General features: G+C 39.8%; 2 protein-coding genes across 3 annotated transcripts in view; one reads left to right on the top strand and one right to left on the bottom strand.

Moving 5' to 3' along the window:
* Positions 1-9,259, top strand: part of katnal2 (katanin p60 subunit A-like 2) — a 16,925-nt gene extending 7,666 nt beyond the window's left edge. The window contains exons 9-16 of one of the 2 annotated variants that reach the window (XM_077737829.1): positions 2,711-2,809; positions 5,306-5,369; positions 5,868-5,986; positions 6,949-7,040; positions 7,385-7,495; positions 8,496-8,658; positions 8,737-8,839; positions 9,014-9,259. In XM_077737829.1, coding sequence (XP_077593955.1) covers positions 2,711-2,809; positions 5,306-5,369; positions 5,868-5,986; positions 6,949-7,040; positions 7,385-7,495; positions 8,496-8,658; positions 8,737-8,839; positions 9,014-9,153 — 891 coding nt within the window. In that variant the 3' untranslated portion in view covers positions 9,154-9,259. The remainder of the gene's footprint in view (positions 1-2,710; positions 2,810-5,305; positions 5,370-5,867; positions 5,987-6,948; positions 7,041-7,384; positions 7,496-8,495; positions 8,659-8,736; positions 8,840-9,013) is intronic. The other variant, XM_077737830.1, reaches the window with a different exon arrangement.
* Positions 9,145-15,692, bottom strand: hdhd2 (haloacid dehalogenase-like hydrolase domain containing 2). The gene is made up of 9 exons (XM_077737833.1): positions 15,391-15,692; positions 13,720-13,833; positions 13,531-13,633; positions 10,322-10,427; positions 10,122-10,206; positions 9,878-10,043; positions 9,718-9,768; positions 9,562-9,625; positions 9,145-9,491 (listed from the first exon to the last, which is right to left on the bottom strand). The coding sequence occupies exons 2-9, from the start codon at positions 13,818-13,820 to the stop codon at positions 9,388-9,390; spliced, it is 780 nt and encodes a 259-aa protein (XP_077593959.1). The 5' UTR covers positions 13,821-13,833; positions 15,391-15,692; the 3' UTR covers positions 9,145-9,387.

Genomic DNA, 15,692 nt, shown 5'->3' with positions numbered 1-15,692 from the left:
AGTGCTCAGCCGGGAGCAGCCAATAGGAGAGCGAGGTGTACACCCACGTGGTGGGCGCGCTAGTTAAAAGCCATTCATAATAAATGACAGCTCACAAGGAGCGAATGTTGCGCAAAAATAGGCTCTGATTTTATGACAGAAGTCCCACTAAGTAACATGCATAGTAAAAGAAAAACGCTATTGTAAATTATTAGATTTTTGTTTGTGGACTTGGTTGAACTGAGAGTTTGTCTGTGTGAGACAGTGCACACAATGTTCATTGTTGATAATGACTGGCCTGTGCTGTTAGTACTGTAGGAGTCAATTTATGTCATTACTATTCTGGTGTGTGACATTTACAATAAATCTGTGTGATGTGGCTCTTTGCGGTAACACGGTAAAAAATGTGGCTCTTGGTCTCTGACTGGTTGGCCACCCCTGCACTAGAGGCTGAGAAATGGTAATATTATCTTGTTACCCTGGGATGACAAAAAATACTTGATTATGAATCTACTGAATCGAAATTCAAATGTATTATATGTTGACTCCTCTCAGCAGTCTTTCTACAATGTTTAATGCCGTGCTGCAGTGTAGGAGTAGCTTCTGAAACCCCAAAGTGGCATTCATACACACTTTTTTTCAGTTCCAGTATCCCAACATACATGGTAGAATAAATATTTGCACGGTCTACTGTGCTTCTAATATTTATTACTTTTTGTATGTAATAGATAATGTACTTATATTGAGATCATTAAATTGTATAAGGCTACCCGATGGCATTAGCGAGTCATTAGCGCTTTGTAAGAGTGGTTAGCGAGCCGGCCTTACAGTTCTGGGGTTGGGGGTTTCGATCCCGGGTTCAGTCCTCACTGTGTGAAGTTCACATGTTCTCCCGGGACGACATGGTTTTTCAGATGTGGTACTCCGGTCTCCTGCCACATCCCAAAAACATGCATGGAAGGCTGGTTGAGTACTTATCATTGCCCCTAGGTATGAGTGTGAGCGTGAATCCTTGTCCATTCCTATGATTGGCTATCCGCTAATTCAGGGGTGTCCTACGCCTGGTGCCCATAGTCAGCTGGCATAGGCTCCAGCACCCCCATGCTCCTTTTCAGTATAAGTGGGTTGGAAATTAAATGATTAAATTGTGGTGTGGCTGCGCAATGCCTAATGAATTAAGTCTTAATATCCCCTTGTTACATTTTTGTCATGTAAAAAAAAAGAATTAAGACCAACAAATTCTCCCAGACAAAAGTGGGCAGACTGTTTCCTATTTTAATGCAAGTATGAATCTGAATACTTACCTCATTTGCTGTCATTGACAGCATTAAATGCCCAATCCATTTCTAATATACTGTTTTTGGTATTTTTCAGTGTGGGAATGGTTTAATTTGTACTGTATTTTCACACCTATAAAGTGCACCGTTTGATAGGACGCAGCCTAATTTTCAAGAATATTTTCAGTTTTTTGTCGATCCATTGGGTGCTTCTTCCGATAGGGCGCGAGCATGACACTAGGCTAGTGTATGTTATGCTAGCCGCCAGCGTATGTTATGCTATATGCTAGCGTAAGTTAGGCTAGCCGCTAGCATGTTTTGTTAAAGACAGCACACTCAAAACTAAGTTTGCTTTATTGAGGTAAAAGGTACACTCTGATATAAAGAGTTCAGTGTTCCACATGCTTGGCTTCACTCTCAGTCAGAATTGTGTATTCCGGGAACTTGATTCCAGCTTTGGCGAAAGCTCGAACAACAGTGCTGGCAGACACTTGAGCCCAGTCATCCACTATCCATTATAACTCGCAACATGCACCACTCTCAAGCCTTTGATTCTCCTCTATTGGCAACAACAATTTATTCCAAATCGACATGTAACTCGTGCAACGCTGCCTGCCCGATGTACTATGTTGGCCATCCGTTGGCAATCCGTTAGCAAAGCTGTTAAATTGTGTTCGATCCATGGCTTCAGTCCATTTTCCAAGAGTTCACACCCACATTGTGTTGTCATTCACCTCAATATACTGTTTCTTTGAGTGTTATGAGAGTTTTTGAGGGTTAAAAGCCCTGCGAGCACACGGAAGTCAAATACCTTGCCATTCGCCTGGGATGTTTTGAATGGATTTCACGTAATGCTTGGAATGCACGGGGAGGCTATTTTTAGGGTGAGCGTCCGCTGGGCTGATCGTAATAAGTAGCGTGCTGGCAAGAAATAAAACCAGTCACTCAAGCGGTCGGGGTCATACAAAACGGAGTTTAGTGCATAGAGAAGGCGCACCGACTGATTGGGCGCAACGACCATTTTAGAGAAAATTTTAGACTTAAGTACGCCCATTAGGTGTGAAAATACGGGTAAATTGACATACGAGCTCGGTCCTTGAACACATTAAACCTGCAAGTTACTCCTGTATTTTGACTTCAACTTTGAAAAAATGTAATGCAATTAGTTTGATAATTAAACAGATAATAACAATTACATTAATTGTACAGACTACATTAATGATAAAAAATAGTTTTTGAAATGATTTAGCTTGGTCTTATTTTGATTTTCAGTGTTTTAAAGAATGATGTTAACAGATTTTGCTGAATTCTGTATACTAGAGTGCAGCAAAGTATCTGTGGCTAATTAATGAAGGACTTCAATTTTTCTCACCTGGATCTCTATGGCAATGTTTTTTTTCTATCTATGTGAAAAGTTCCATGTGAATCACTCCCTTTGTTTGTTGTCTTGAAAGGACATATATTTGCACAACCCCAACGTGAGATGGGAAGACATCATTGGTCTGGAGGATGCAAAGCGATTAGTCAAAGAGTCCATCATCTATCCCATTAAGGTGCGCCCACGGCTACTTCAGTACCGCATGCCCTTTGTCAATTTTGAATGTATCTCCTTTAAAGGCAGAAGCAAAGAGGAGGTCAGGTCATTTTGTTAAGTTGACATTTAATCTATATGTGTGATATTAGGGCAATGTCTGCATAGAGGGATAGACAGAGAGAAGGGGCAGACTTCCAAGTAAAATTTCTACACACACATCCAGATGTCAGCACAAAGACACTTTTGATAGATGTGATGACATGAAATCAGGTCGTCTGCATCTACTTGACATTTACAGACTGACATGAGGAGCGATGCGTTTATCTGCTTCCCTGTTACTCTCCTGTTATTGAATAACATCTTTCCGCCATATTCTGTCTCCATTATTATTCATTCTCTGGGGTATAAGGTCACTTTGGTCATTCCACATCACTCGTTTATCACCTTGGATTCCTACTGATGTTTATATTTATTAGCAATGCTCCTTCCGCCCTCTAAGAAACAAAATTGTATAAATGGCCTTTTGCCACGTTTCACATAGCAGAGTTGGACCCTAGTGCGGGGAAACAGCCAGGCGAGGAGCGCCAGACATTGACAAGCATACACTAAATAGGTTTACAAGACAATTAGAAACACCGGAAACGCACCTGCCAGATGAGTGGTTAGCACGTCGGCCTCACAGTTCTAGGGTCCTGGGTTCGAATCCCGGTCGGTCCAGCTGTGTGGAGTTTGCATGTTCTCTCTCGGGCTACATAGAATTCCTCCCACATTTCAAAGACACGCATGGTAGGCTGATTGGACAATTTAAATATCCCTAGGTATGAGTGTGAGCATGAATGGTTGCCTCTCTCCTCGTGCTCTGCGATCGGCTGGCCACCGATTCGGGGTGTCCCCTGCTTTGTGCCTGAAAGTCTGCTGGGATAGGCTCCAGCCCCGCCGTAACCCTTGTGAGGCTAGTGCGCACACCTGTCAACCTCGGCCAATTGCTCCTCTTATTAATGACTGCAATTCCACTTATGAAGTGCTAATAACCAGGGGCTGGAATATATTATTTTTTTGTCAGACATATTTGTCTCGCAAAATAAATCAATTTTCGCCATAGAATTTACTAATTGAAAATTATTGCAATATATTTCTAAATCCAGTTTTTAATATTTTGCAAATTTAAGAAAGAAAACCGGCGTCTAACTTGCTAAGTTTCAAAAAAATGGATCACATTTGGCAGCTTTTGTAATTGAGATCTGACAATGACGGAGCGCACCGCCTAGAAAAGTGGTTCTTAACCTTGTTGGAGCTACCGAACGCCACCAGTTTTATAAGCGCTTTCACCGAACCCCATCAGTTTTCTGTGCGCATTCACTGAACCCTACTTTAGTAAAAATTAAAATATATATTTTTTCAAATTCAAGATATATAAATTCCTTACAGCACTGGTTGGCCACGCAATGTCACGTGATCATCTTAAGCAGGGCATGTTATCGTGAAAGGACATGATGAGTCGATGTGTCTTGACCTCCGTGGCAGGGGCTTCATCGAACGAACCCCTGACACATACTCACCAAACCCCTAGGGTTTTATTGAACTTAGGTTAAGAGCCACTGGTCTAGAACTTGCTCCAGGGCACAAAATTCCTCGGTACGCCCCTGTTAGGAATAATCTAAATATATTTCAATAATTGGGCAAAAATTATATTGGCGCTTAGCGTGAGGAAACTTATTATTTTTTAATAGGAAAAATAGATTTAAACCCCCAAAATTAAATTTTGATGACCCCTGGGACTACAACCCTGAAGTTCCCATTCGGAATCAAGAAGAAAATTGTGTTTTTTGGGTTCACCGATTTATATGAAAAAATAGAAAACTCTGGGAAACCGTCTGAAGGATTATACGATACGAGAGACGAACTCACGAGTCCAAAATTGTGAATTTCTCGCATGCTACGGAAAATGATCGAGGGAAATTATTGGATATAATTTTGGTTCGGCGACCAATAATTGAGAATTTTCAGCATAAACAAATATAGTTACATAGTGAAATCCCAATTGAAAATATATTTATGGCAATATAATGCAATAATTTTCTACCAATTATTTATACATTATATAATGAATAGGCGGACATGTGAAAGGAGAATGTGCATGCGCGTATCATGTTTAAAGCATGACAATATTAGCAGTCGAACGATGACGTTTTTGTCTTCTATAAATGAAATGATCGAGAAGATCCGGATTAAAGCCGAAATGGGTAAAAGGAGATCAGTTTTACTCAAAACGTACTTTAAAAAAATTATTTTCCCTTACAAAAGTTGTTATATGAAAGCAAATCAGAAAATGAATGAATCGGTCACACGACATAACAGGTGAAACTAATGGGTAGTCACAGAGACACACCCAAAATACAAAAAAAAAAAACATAACTTGACATCTTTGCGCATTTGACTGCTACACGCACATAATGTAATTATAATTGTGAAGCTTTTTATTTTATTTCAAATGACCTAATCCTTCTTGTCACAGTATCCCCAGCTTTTCACAGGACTGCTTTCTCCATGGAAGGGATTATTACTCTTTGGCCCCCCAGGTAAAGAAAATAAATAAATAAATAAAAAAGGAAAGATTTTGACCATTGAACTAATGTTGCAGGGGTACAGTGTTCAATAATGTTTAAAGTTGGCATTTTTTTTCACTTCAGAAAAACAAATATGTCCCCCTTAATTATGACTAAATGGAAATTAGGATAAATTATTAGGTCTCACCATTGAACATTGACTCATAACAAGGAATTTTGTTTAGGCTAAAAGCTATTGTCTGCTAGATATTTTGCCAAACATTGTGAGCTAAAATTAGAGTACAAGCTGATATACTGTTAAATGAGTGAAGTGACAATAAAATAGAATATAAAGGTGCGCTAAGACAAGAGTACTTTGCATGGATGTATGTAGTTAATTACCACGTAGGAAAATGGTTAAACATCCGATTAGGAATATTTACAACATTCCTCATTTTAAGTTAATATTTAAATGTTGAAGAAACTTACTAAAAAGGAAGTTTACTAACAGTTTTGGAACCCTACTCCTAGGTACAGGTAAGACCTTGCTGGCCAAGGCAGTGGCCACTGAATGTAAGACAACCTTCTTCAACATCTCCGCATCGAGCTTAGTAAGCAAGTGGAGAGGAGACTCTGAAAAACTGGTCAGGGTATGTTCAATCAACACGATCACTTGAGTTACAAATGCAAAATGCAAAGGTTCTATCAAATTTTCTCCTTTCCACAAATAAATGTTCTCAGAAGATAAATATTAATCTGTTGTTACGATCAATTATTACGATCAGCCCAGCGGACGCTCACCCTAAAAATAGCCTCCCCGTGCATTCCAAGCATTACGTGAAATCCATTCAAAACATCCCAGGCGAATGGCAAGGTATTTGACTTCCGTGTGCTCGCAGGGCTTTTAACCCTCAAAAACTCTCATAACACTCAAAGAAACAGTATATTGAGGTGAATGACAACACAATGTGGGTGTGAACTCTTGGAAAATGGACTGAAGCCATGGATCGAACACAATTTAACAGCTTTGCTAACGGATTGCCAACGGATGGCCAACATAGTACATCGGGCAGGCAGCGTTGCACGAGTTACATGTCGATTTGGAATAAATTGTTGTTGCCAATAGAGGAGAATCAAAGGCTTGAGAGTGGTGCATGTTGCGAGTTATAATGGATAGTGGATGACTGGGCTCAAGTGTCTGCCAGCACTGTTGTTCGAGCTTTCGCCAAAGCTGGAATCAAGTTCCCGGAATACACAATTCTGACTGAGAGTGAAGCCAAGCATGTGGAACACTGAACTCTTTATATCAGAGTGTACCTTTTACCTCAATAAAGCAAACTTAGTTTTGAGTGTGCTGTCTTTAACAAAACATGCTAGCGGCTAGCCTAACTTACGCTAGCATATAGCATAACATACGCTGGCGGCTAGCATAACATACACTAGCCTAGTGTCATGCTCGCGCCCTATCGGAAGAAGCACCCAATGGATCGACAAAAAACTGAAAATATTCTTGAAAATATTAACCTTTACCTACCTGCATAATCACTTAACTGGACCTAATCAAGACTTTGTTTTGTTCATTCATTTTATTTGTATGTCTCATTGTTCATAGGTTCTATTTGAGTTGGCACGGTACCACGCACCCTCCACTATCTTCTTGGATGAGGTGGATTCAATGATGGGCCAGAGAGGAAACAATGTATTGTAAGTCGACATAATTTATTCCATTCATCTCATCAATATCTTCCCCCTGTCTAGAGTCTGTATGGGTCAGCGAAAATGAAAATTGGGCGGAATTAGGGACGATAATTGGTCCAAATGGTGTGTTCATGCATCATTTGAGCAATATTGAATGTGATTGATTGATGGCATCCATCGAGCTCTTCAAGTCAAACAATGGGAAAATGCTATCCATAGCGTTGTTTCTTAGCTGGAGGTGGCGGGTCATTTTTTCTCTTGAAAAATTGTTGCTTGGGCCCTCTAGTTGGTTTGTAAAAATGGTCAATTTGGTCTCTACACCGTTTAAAAAGTGGAGCCATTTTTTTCAGAGGCGAGCATGAGAGCAGTCGTAGGCTGAAGGCAGAGCTTCTGGTCCAGATGGATGGATTGGCAGGATCAGAGGACCTTGTCTTCGTACTGGCAGCCTCCAATCTGCCTTGGTAATATATAGCCATCATTTTCACAGGCTGTTAAGGTCTATCCACAAATCGAACTATTTTGATTCAGTGGTAAGTCTACTGACAAAATTAATTTGTTTCAGAAGTTTTTGTATCTTGGATTTTTCACAAGTAGAAGCATATTTCACATTGAGTTTGCATAATTCGTTTCACGATCGTTAACATACCCCTAAGCCCTATAAAAAAGAAAAGTATACAAATCTTGTATATACTACTATGGAAAAAGAGAAAGATAAAGCATTTTCCAATAAGGTAAAATTGCAAAGGTCAGCCCAGCAAACTTGCGGATGCAAGGTAAACACAATTCAAAATGATGTTATGTCAAAGGCAGACGACACCGCCAGCTGCGACTGATTAACAAAGTCTTGCAGATGATTACAATTTCCCCGCGAATGAAAATTGCCCGGAAAAGGGACTATTAGTCGGACAGTTGCGCTCAAACTCCACCCTATTTTGGGCTGGCTCTAGCAACAACCCAAATTGTGCCCTTTTCAGGTTTGGCTAGTGCCTTGCTAGCTTGTCGCATCCTGTGGTCACTAGCCTATCTGACTAGTGTCAGCCTACAGCATGCTAACCTCGGTTCCGGCATCCTAGATATGCAGGTTCCTTGTAGTGATTGGGAGGCCAACGAGGTGTTGAGGGCAATGGGAAAGCAACTCTACTACAACAATTAAAAAAATATATACCAGGTACAGGAAGTGTATATTTGTTTTGACATTTCATTACTTGCTTTTTTTTATTATGTTAGAACAGGTTTCCCATTGAAGCTTATGTTCCTTGTAAAGACTACTGGCAGGACGGGACATAAATGTCTCTTAATTGAAGTGCCAGTTTCGAAATGAAACCAACAATTCTTGACTTTCAATATTGAATACAAATTTAATTTAAATTTAAAATTTAAAAAGAAAACTGTTAGAGATCACAACAATGACTTAAAAAACATCATTTCTGAACGTCATACTTGAAAGTGTTTGTCTGTTAGGGAGCTTGATCAGGGCTTGCTGAGAAGACTAGAAAAAAGGATTCTGGTCGGTCTCCCTCCCCCATCAGCCCGTGAAGCAATGATTACCCATTGGCTGCCTCCGGTCAACTCCACAGGAGAGTTTCAACTAAAAGCTGAACTCGACTATCAACTTCTGGCAAAGGTAGAGTAATGTTTGATTTCAGGAACTCATACGGACAGACAGCACTGATAGGGAAAAAAATATTTGTTTTTTCCTCAGGAGATGAAGGGCTACTCTGGTTCTGATATTAGATTAGTGTGTAAGGAGGCAGCCATGAGACAGGTCCGCAAAGTCTTTGAGGCTCTGGAATCAAACCAGAATGGTAGGACACAATAAGTTCCATTCATACAGTTGCAAAAACATTAAGGCCAAAATTCAGTCTTTACAAAGAGTCAAGGTATATTTGATTAGCAAAAGATTTCAGTAGGTGACTTAGGTGGTGGTGCAGCAGTTATTTGTCTGACAGATAATAGCAGACACCTGAATTCATCTGCAGGAGATGCAGACACGCTCACGATCCAGCTGGAAACTGTGACGACACAAGATTTCCTGGAAGTCCTGAAACACACTAAACCGTCTGTCAGGGATGTGATGGAGAAGCATACGGCCTGGGAGAAAGACTTCAAATCCGTTTGAGTGGAAAATGTTTATTTACTCAGTTACTTGACATGTTTGGCTATGTCGTGTTTTCTATTGAGGGAACAGCATTGCATTGTAAAATAAACAATTTCTAAGACAAACAGTTATGACTTAATGCTGGGACATTTTTGTTCACACTGACATAAAATAAGGCAACAGACGATTAATTGCCGTTTAGTTATGTAGGTGATGACAAAGTTTCTTCAACCAACTGCTGTGCCCTAGGGGAATTTATAGTAAGTTCTTAAGGATGTGATCCACAGCATCAGAAAATCTCTTGCACATCAGGTAAGGAGGAGGGGTTATTTTCTTCTCATCTCCTTGCCTGTATTTACCTGGAAGACGAAAACAAATGTTTGGCTGAGACGGCAACACTGGTGCGAAAGGGGAAAAGGTTCATCTCACCGGTTTGAACCAGAATCGCCAATATTCCTGCATTTTGAGCTCCTCCCACATCATCTCTGACATCCTGCCCAACAGCAAAAACCACAGGTCATGTAAAGTGGAAGGAGTGATACCAATGTTAATCGGAGGTTAAGTTCAGGAATTGATTGCTCTTACATCTCCTATCATTACTGCTTCAGCTGGGCTACATCCTATATCAGCCAGAGCCTAACTGGGCAGAAAAACACTTGAAATAATTAAATGTGAGGTCTATGTCAAATGACTTTGTAACTGCTATATTTTTCTTTTATCAATAATAAACCCTTGGAAACAGAACCTGAGTGAAAAATGTCTTTTCTGGCTTTCCCACAATAGTAGCTTTACAGGCGGCAGCATACTCCAGTCCGGTTACGAAGGGCCCAGGGCCGAGTGCCAAACCATCTTTCCTTTTATAGTAGCGGGCCTTGTGGATAGCGAAGAGAGGAGCGCCATCAAGAATCAGTCTAAAAGAAATCGTCAATTTTAAACAAGTTGGGGCTCTTTACTGTTTAACAAGGTCTATTTAGCTGTATAGAATTCACCTAAAAGCCTTGTTCATAGTTTGGTAGTTGAAGTGATCAGGAGCGAGCCCAATGACGACGGCGTTTGGTTCGGAAATGTCAGTACCTACAAAGTGGATTGAAATAACATTAACTTTCCATGACACAATCAATTGAAAATCCTTTTTCAGTGAAAGATTCTTCAATAAACTGTCTTAGTTGATGCTAGATTTACTATGTACCTGTAAAATCTTCTAATGCACTTTCCTCCATCAGAAGTAATGGTCTGTGTTTTGTCTTTTCTAAAAGTCTTCTGGCAGCGCTCAGAGATGTGAAGATTTCTTTTTCCTGGATGGCAGAAATTGCAATAATAAACCAGTCATGAACAGGGAATTTTAAATAGTTAATACAAATAAATTTCTTAGGGCCTTTTACATACTGAGTAGGTCAAGAACCACCCTCGAAAACAAGATCTGGAAGAAATTGGCAAAGGCAACAAACTTTCTGAGGGAGAAACCTCAGAATGGTTCTGTGATTTGCTATGAAAAATAGGTTCACTAATTGACAGAGTAAACACGATTTCACAGCAAAAAGATGGACAAAGGGCGCTGAAGGGGACCAAGTGAGCTCAAGATTACTTGGTTTGAAAACCCTCTTGCTACTGTGACAACAAAATTTCCCAAATACGGGATGAATACATTTATCCAATCTAAAAAATAAAGAATAATTGGCATTCCTATGCCAAAATAAGTAAATGTAATGACAGGATTCTCATTTCTAAGAATGCCGAGAAAAGTTATTTAAGAGTAAATGTGGTAAAGCACTGAAACAAAACAAATGTTTTAAAAGTCACATATGAGGTGAAATGTCCAAAAATCCTGGTACTAAGTCTTCCACGAGGGAACGGCGCCAATCTGACCCAAAAACGTCCAGGTGGACAACAACGCCGTCCCGATCGGGGTAGTTCTCAAAGCCGTATTCCATGCTGTCATGCAAGAGCCTCAGCATCTGCATAATTATGTTCAATAAAGTTCATTGATTGTCGTCAACCTTTTTTCAACCGTGGATTATGTAGTCCATAAGTGTGATTTACACCAATTAGTAGAATATTGAAGTCTGTCATCTTTTCTTTGAACATGTATATTCAAAAGTGTTTGTAATTTATGAACAACACTGCGATTGTCCCAGTGGCTCTACCTTGATGTTGGAGACTGAATCAGTATTGTTATATATGCTACTATATGGATGTTAATATATGATAATTGAGACATAATTATAACCTCCAAATTTGTCAGAAATAATTGAATGCTTTAATACATTTCAGAAAGGTTAGTCAAATATGTTTATTTAAAAAAAAATCATTTCATCATTGCTTGGCTTCAATGTTGCTCTTCTTAGGTACCCACAACCTCTCCAGCTTTGGTACAAATGTTTGTAGCAATCACAAAAATTGCTGCATCAAATGGGGTAGGCCCCAGTACCTCACACGACCCTAATGAGTATAAAGCGGTTCAGAAAATGAGATGAGACGAGAGATAGTGATTTGTCGACACAGATGGGGACGTACAGAGCTCAGTTTGCAAGGATCGACTAGCTAAAATTCAGGCATGAAAGCTCAAACATCACATCACTACTGATTTGTGTGCCCTGTTAGAGTTGTGTTTTGAGTTCCTCTGATTGTGCGTAACATAATTTTAAGTCGGGTGTGTGTAACAAATAGGGTTGTAATGTTGAAGTTGTACATTGTTCCCTCGCTACTTTGCGGTTCAGCCACCGCGGACTCAGAGCTTCGCGGATTTTTTTTTGGAAATAAAAAAAAAAAAAATACAAATATTACATTGAGAAGACATATTTTAGTTTTTTTTTGTTATAACATTAATTTCATTCTCTCTCCCCGTATTCTATATGGTGTACTGTATACAGGGGGTAAAAAAATAATAAAAAATAATTTAAAAAAATAAAAATACTTTTTTTTTTAATTAAATTCAAATTAAGTATTTTTAAAGGGGAATCCCTCCTTCGCGGAAATTCACGTATCGCGGGTGGTCCCGGTCCCCATTAACCGCGATGACCGAGGGAACACTGTATTTGCATGCCGTTTTTGAAAGAGCAGGCTGTGTGAAGAGCTGGACATATTTCTTATTCGTTTTACTACCTTAATAAATCATTTTCTTATTTTTTTTGTATTCATACATGCCCATAAATATTACATACAAAACTGGTATATATTTGATTTCTTTATAGGACTAGGTGTTAAATATCCCTAATATTCAGCACATCAATTGACAGTTTTTGGAGATAACGTCTTACATGGGGTGGGATTTGGCTAGGATCACGTGGTGCCACCTGCACGCCACATCATCAGTTGTTTGCCCCACACGTCATTGGGTGTTTCGGCCACTTATAACAAGACACCCTCTGCAGAGGTTGGCCCACCACAGGATGATCAGCCCCAGGTGTGTGGCGCAAGGTGGAACCACGCGGTCAATTGGCAGCCCATGTTGCATCCTTACGTTTCAGCCACACCCAGTGACTCATGTCCGTTGGTGGATCCGCGCTTGGTTGAGCTTCGTCTGGGGTTCTGATACCCTGTGAACTGTGGTGAGTGTCCCGCCACTGGGCTTCACTCGACTTATTTGTCCTATCTCTGAGGAAGTAGTGGTCAATGCGAGGCCCCTCGCTAAGCTCTTTCAGGCACTTTTTCCTGCCCTGGTGGATCTTGAGACCCTTCTCTGATGTAATCGTTTCCCAGCCACAGATGCAGCTTTGTAGCTTGTGTCCTGCCAGTGCTGTTACTCCGTCAACTGTTGTGCTGATCATTTGATTCGTTGTCGTTTCCGTTGCAAGGTTCGTTACCGTGTGGTCCGCTGATGAGTCATCTTCCGCCCCCGCTCTCGCAGACTCCAGGGGTGTTTTTCCTTTAGAACTTTTCGAAGCAATAATTGGGTGGATCCAAGACACTGTGTAGTGAAAGGCTCCTGCCAGCAAGGGTAGCTAACCCTTGCCAGCCCCGTTGGGGTCTATTCCCTCCTGCCAGCAGTCTCTTCAGGCCGTCACCAGGTCTTTCCCAGGTTGTCAGCTGCCCTTTCGCAGTGGTCACTGGTTTTGACACCAGACATCAGATTTCTTTATAGGACTAGGTGTTAAATATCCCTAATATTCAGCACATCAATTGACAGTTTTTGGAGATAACGTCTTACATGGGGTGGGATTTGGCTAGGATCACGTGGTGCCACCTGCACGCCACATCATCAGTTACCCTAACCCTAACAAATTATGATCATTTAATGTAATAAATATTTGTCTATGAGAAAAATCCAAGTTACGAAATCACTTCTGGAACCAGTTCATTTCCTAAGTAGAGGTCCCACTGTACTTGAACAGGTAAAAGATTCAATTCATTTGCTCCTATGATACAAACAGATAGGTCACAATAGTTTTTTTTTTTTACCTGGATGTCAAATTTAAGCCTTTGGAGTCTTGTCACCAAGCTTTTCTTACTCTCTTTGGTTGTGTTGGTAACAAACTTGATGGAAACAGAAGCCATCCGTAATCTGATAACAATTGAAACCAAAACAAGTTAAATATTTCCTGGGAGTGATGTTCCCTATTCAGACATTAGACTCTGTACACATCTCACCTGGTGAGAGCATCCTGCGCCCCAGGTACTGCTGTGTCTTCTATGTGCAAAGTTCCACTAAGGTCAATGAGGACAGCCTTTATATTCGGTCTGCTGACCATTCTTGTCACCTTTCTAGAAGAACGTCACATCAGAAAGCTATATAAATGTCCTTCGACACATCTTAAAACTTAAATCTTTTAAAATCCAGTCGGGAAAGAAATAATGTCTTAAAGCGCACTATTATTTGTTGCATTAATTGTGTGTTCTTTTTTAAATTCTGTTCTTTTCAAGGCAATATTTCTATATAGAGTACACTTTCAATAAGATGCTGCTGGAGTGAGAAGGGAAGAAAGGTTCACATACTATATGCTTATCACCCCATCAAACCTTATCTTCAATAGAGAGTACACTTTCAATAAGAGCTGGAGTGAGATGGGAAGAAAAGTTCACACACTACACACTTATCAACCCTGCAAGCCTCATCTACAAATGACTGCTGACTAGCTCATTTATCCATTTTAAAAAACAAATTACAAATGTGTCCCTCAACATAGATTTGCCTATTTTTTGTCAAAGGTATATTGGACATCTTAAGTCAACTCAGTGGCTTCCCGTCAAACTAAGAATCAAGTACCAGATTCTATACATAACATAGGGGAAAGGGAAGTCTGGGCTTCCCTGCTGAAGCTGCAGCCTCCGCGACCCAATTTTGGATGAAGTGGAAGGAGATGAGATTATATAAAAGCTACAGTACTTGGTTTTAAGTGTCTGTGTGTGCGTGTATATATTTGTTAAATACCACTGTAAATGGCATTTTGGACCTTTTCTAAGCATCCTAAATAATTCACTTTTTAATAGATTATAATCCTAAATTCATTCAAATTGGCTAAAAGGATCAGATTAGTATTGTTTTTCAAAACTAGGTTAGAAAAAAAACAGGATTATGGAACGGTTTGTCCATAAATGGGTGGGTGACATTTACTTAATCGTTATCCACTTATATTATTTAGAAATGCTTGTTTTTTTGTAATGTATTTTGTGTATGTACGTGTTTTGTGGTATCAGTTTGCAGGATTTACTTAACCTCCTAAAACCCAGACTCTTAAAAGGTATGCATTTTTATTTTATCTTTGATATTTAGGCTAATTGGTACTTGATGAGTGTAAAAACAAAGAATTATCTTTTTACACGATGTAGTTTCTGAGAAAAATGATGTCCACATCATAAGTGGACGTCAGGCCCTTGTAGTCCAAAATTTGACATTGTCGTCTTGTGACAACCAAGTGTGATGTCCGCACATGTGGGCGTCAGGTTTCAGGAAGTACACGTTTGTGCTCATACATATGGCGGGGTAATAAGATTATGCCTTATACAATTTAAAATTACATTGTCTAATTGTAGAGTACACAATCAAAATATTTAATTCGTTAATAGTTTTTGCAGTTTAGAATGGCACCGAATTAACTTTTGAAAATGATATAACATGCATATTATTTAGGTAGTTGCGGTAAATCTTTATTCAGTTTCGCAATGCAAATTTGAACGATTACATTGCATCACAGAAACGTCAAATCATATTTCTAAAGATGCTTTAATCACGCTAAGATTTATTTTGTAGCACCGACAACAACGTGGTCATACACTTAAAAGGTACATAAATAATCTGACTGTGTCACAAAAGAGGCTAACCTTTGAAGAAACGAAGATGCTTCCACTTCCGAATCACGTCTTCTTCGTTGGTTTTTCTATTACTGGTGCGCGATGTTTACTCGAGAACGCGGTTCAAGATGGGGGTCTGAAAGCAATAACTTTTGGAACACACCACATCGCACAAGTTTATGTTGTAAAACTTAATTTTTCAAGGTGACATATTTTTGCTTCGTTGTGTGACAACCCTTTTCTATGATCTTGTGGAAGAAGCGAAAGCACTCTGCAGGAGGCAAAGTTCCCGGGCCGAGCACAAATGCAGACAATTGCTTGGAATTGAGAAA

The sequence above is a fragment of the Stigmatopora nigra genome, chromosome 17, assembly GCF_051989575.1.
Source record: "Stigmatopora nigra isolate UIUO_SnigA chromosome 17, RoL_Snig_1.1, whole genome shotgun sequence".
Taxonomy (NCBI): Eukaryota; Metazoa; Chordata; class Actinopteri; order Syngnathiformes; family Syngnathidae; genus Stigmatopora; species Stigmatopora nigra.
Note: the sequence above shows the minus strand (reverse complement) of the source record. Positions and strands in the feature narration are given on the sequence as shown.

Coding starts and splice junctions, on each gene's coding strand:
- hdhd2 (XM_077737833.1), bottom strand. CDS start 13,820: ATGGTCAGCAGACCGAATATAAAGGCTGTCCTCATTGACCTTAGTGGA. Junction 10,428..13,530: donor GGCTTAAATTTGACATCCAG/GTAAAAAAAAAA, acceptor TCTGCCATCCAG/GAAAAAGAAATCTTCACATC. Junction 10,044..10,121: donor ACTATGAACAAGGCTTTTAG/GTGAATTCTATA, acceptor GATTTCTTTTAG/ACTGATTCTTGATGGCGCTC.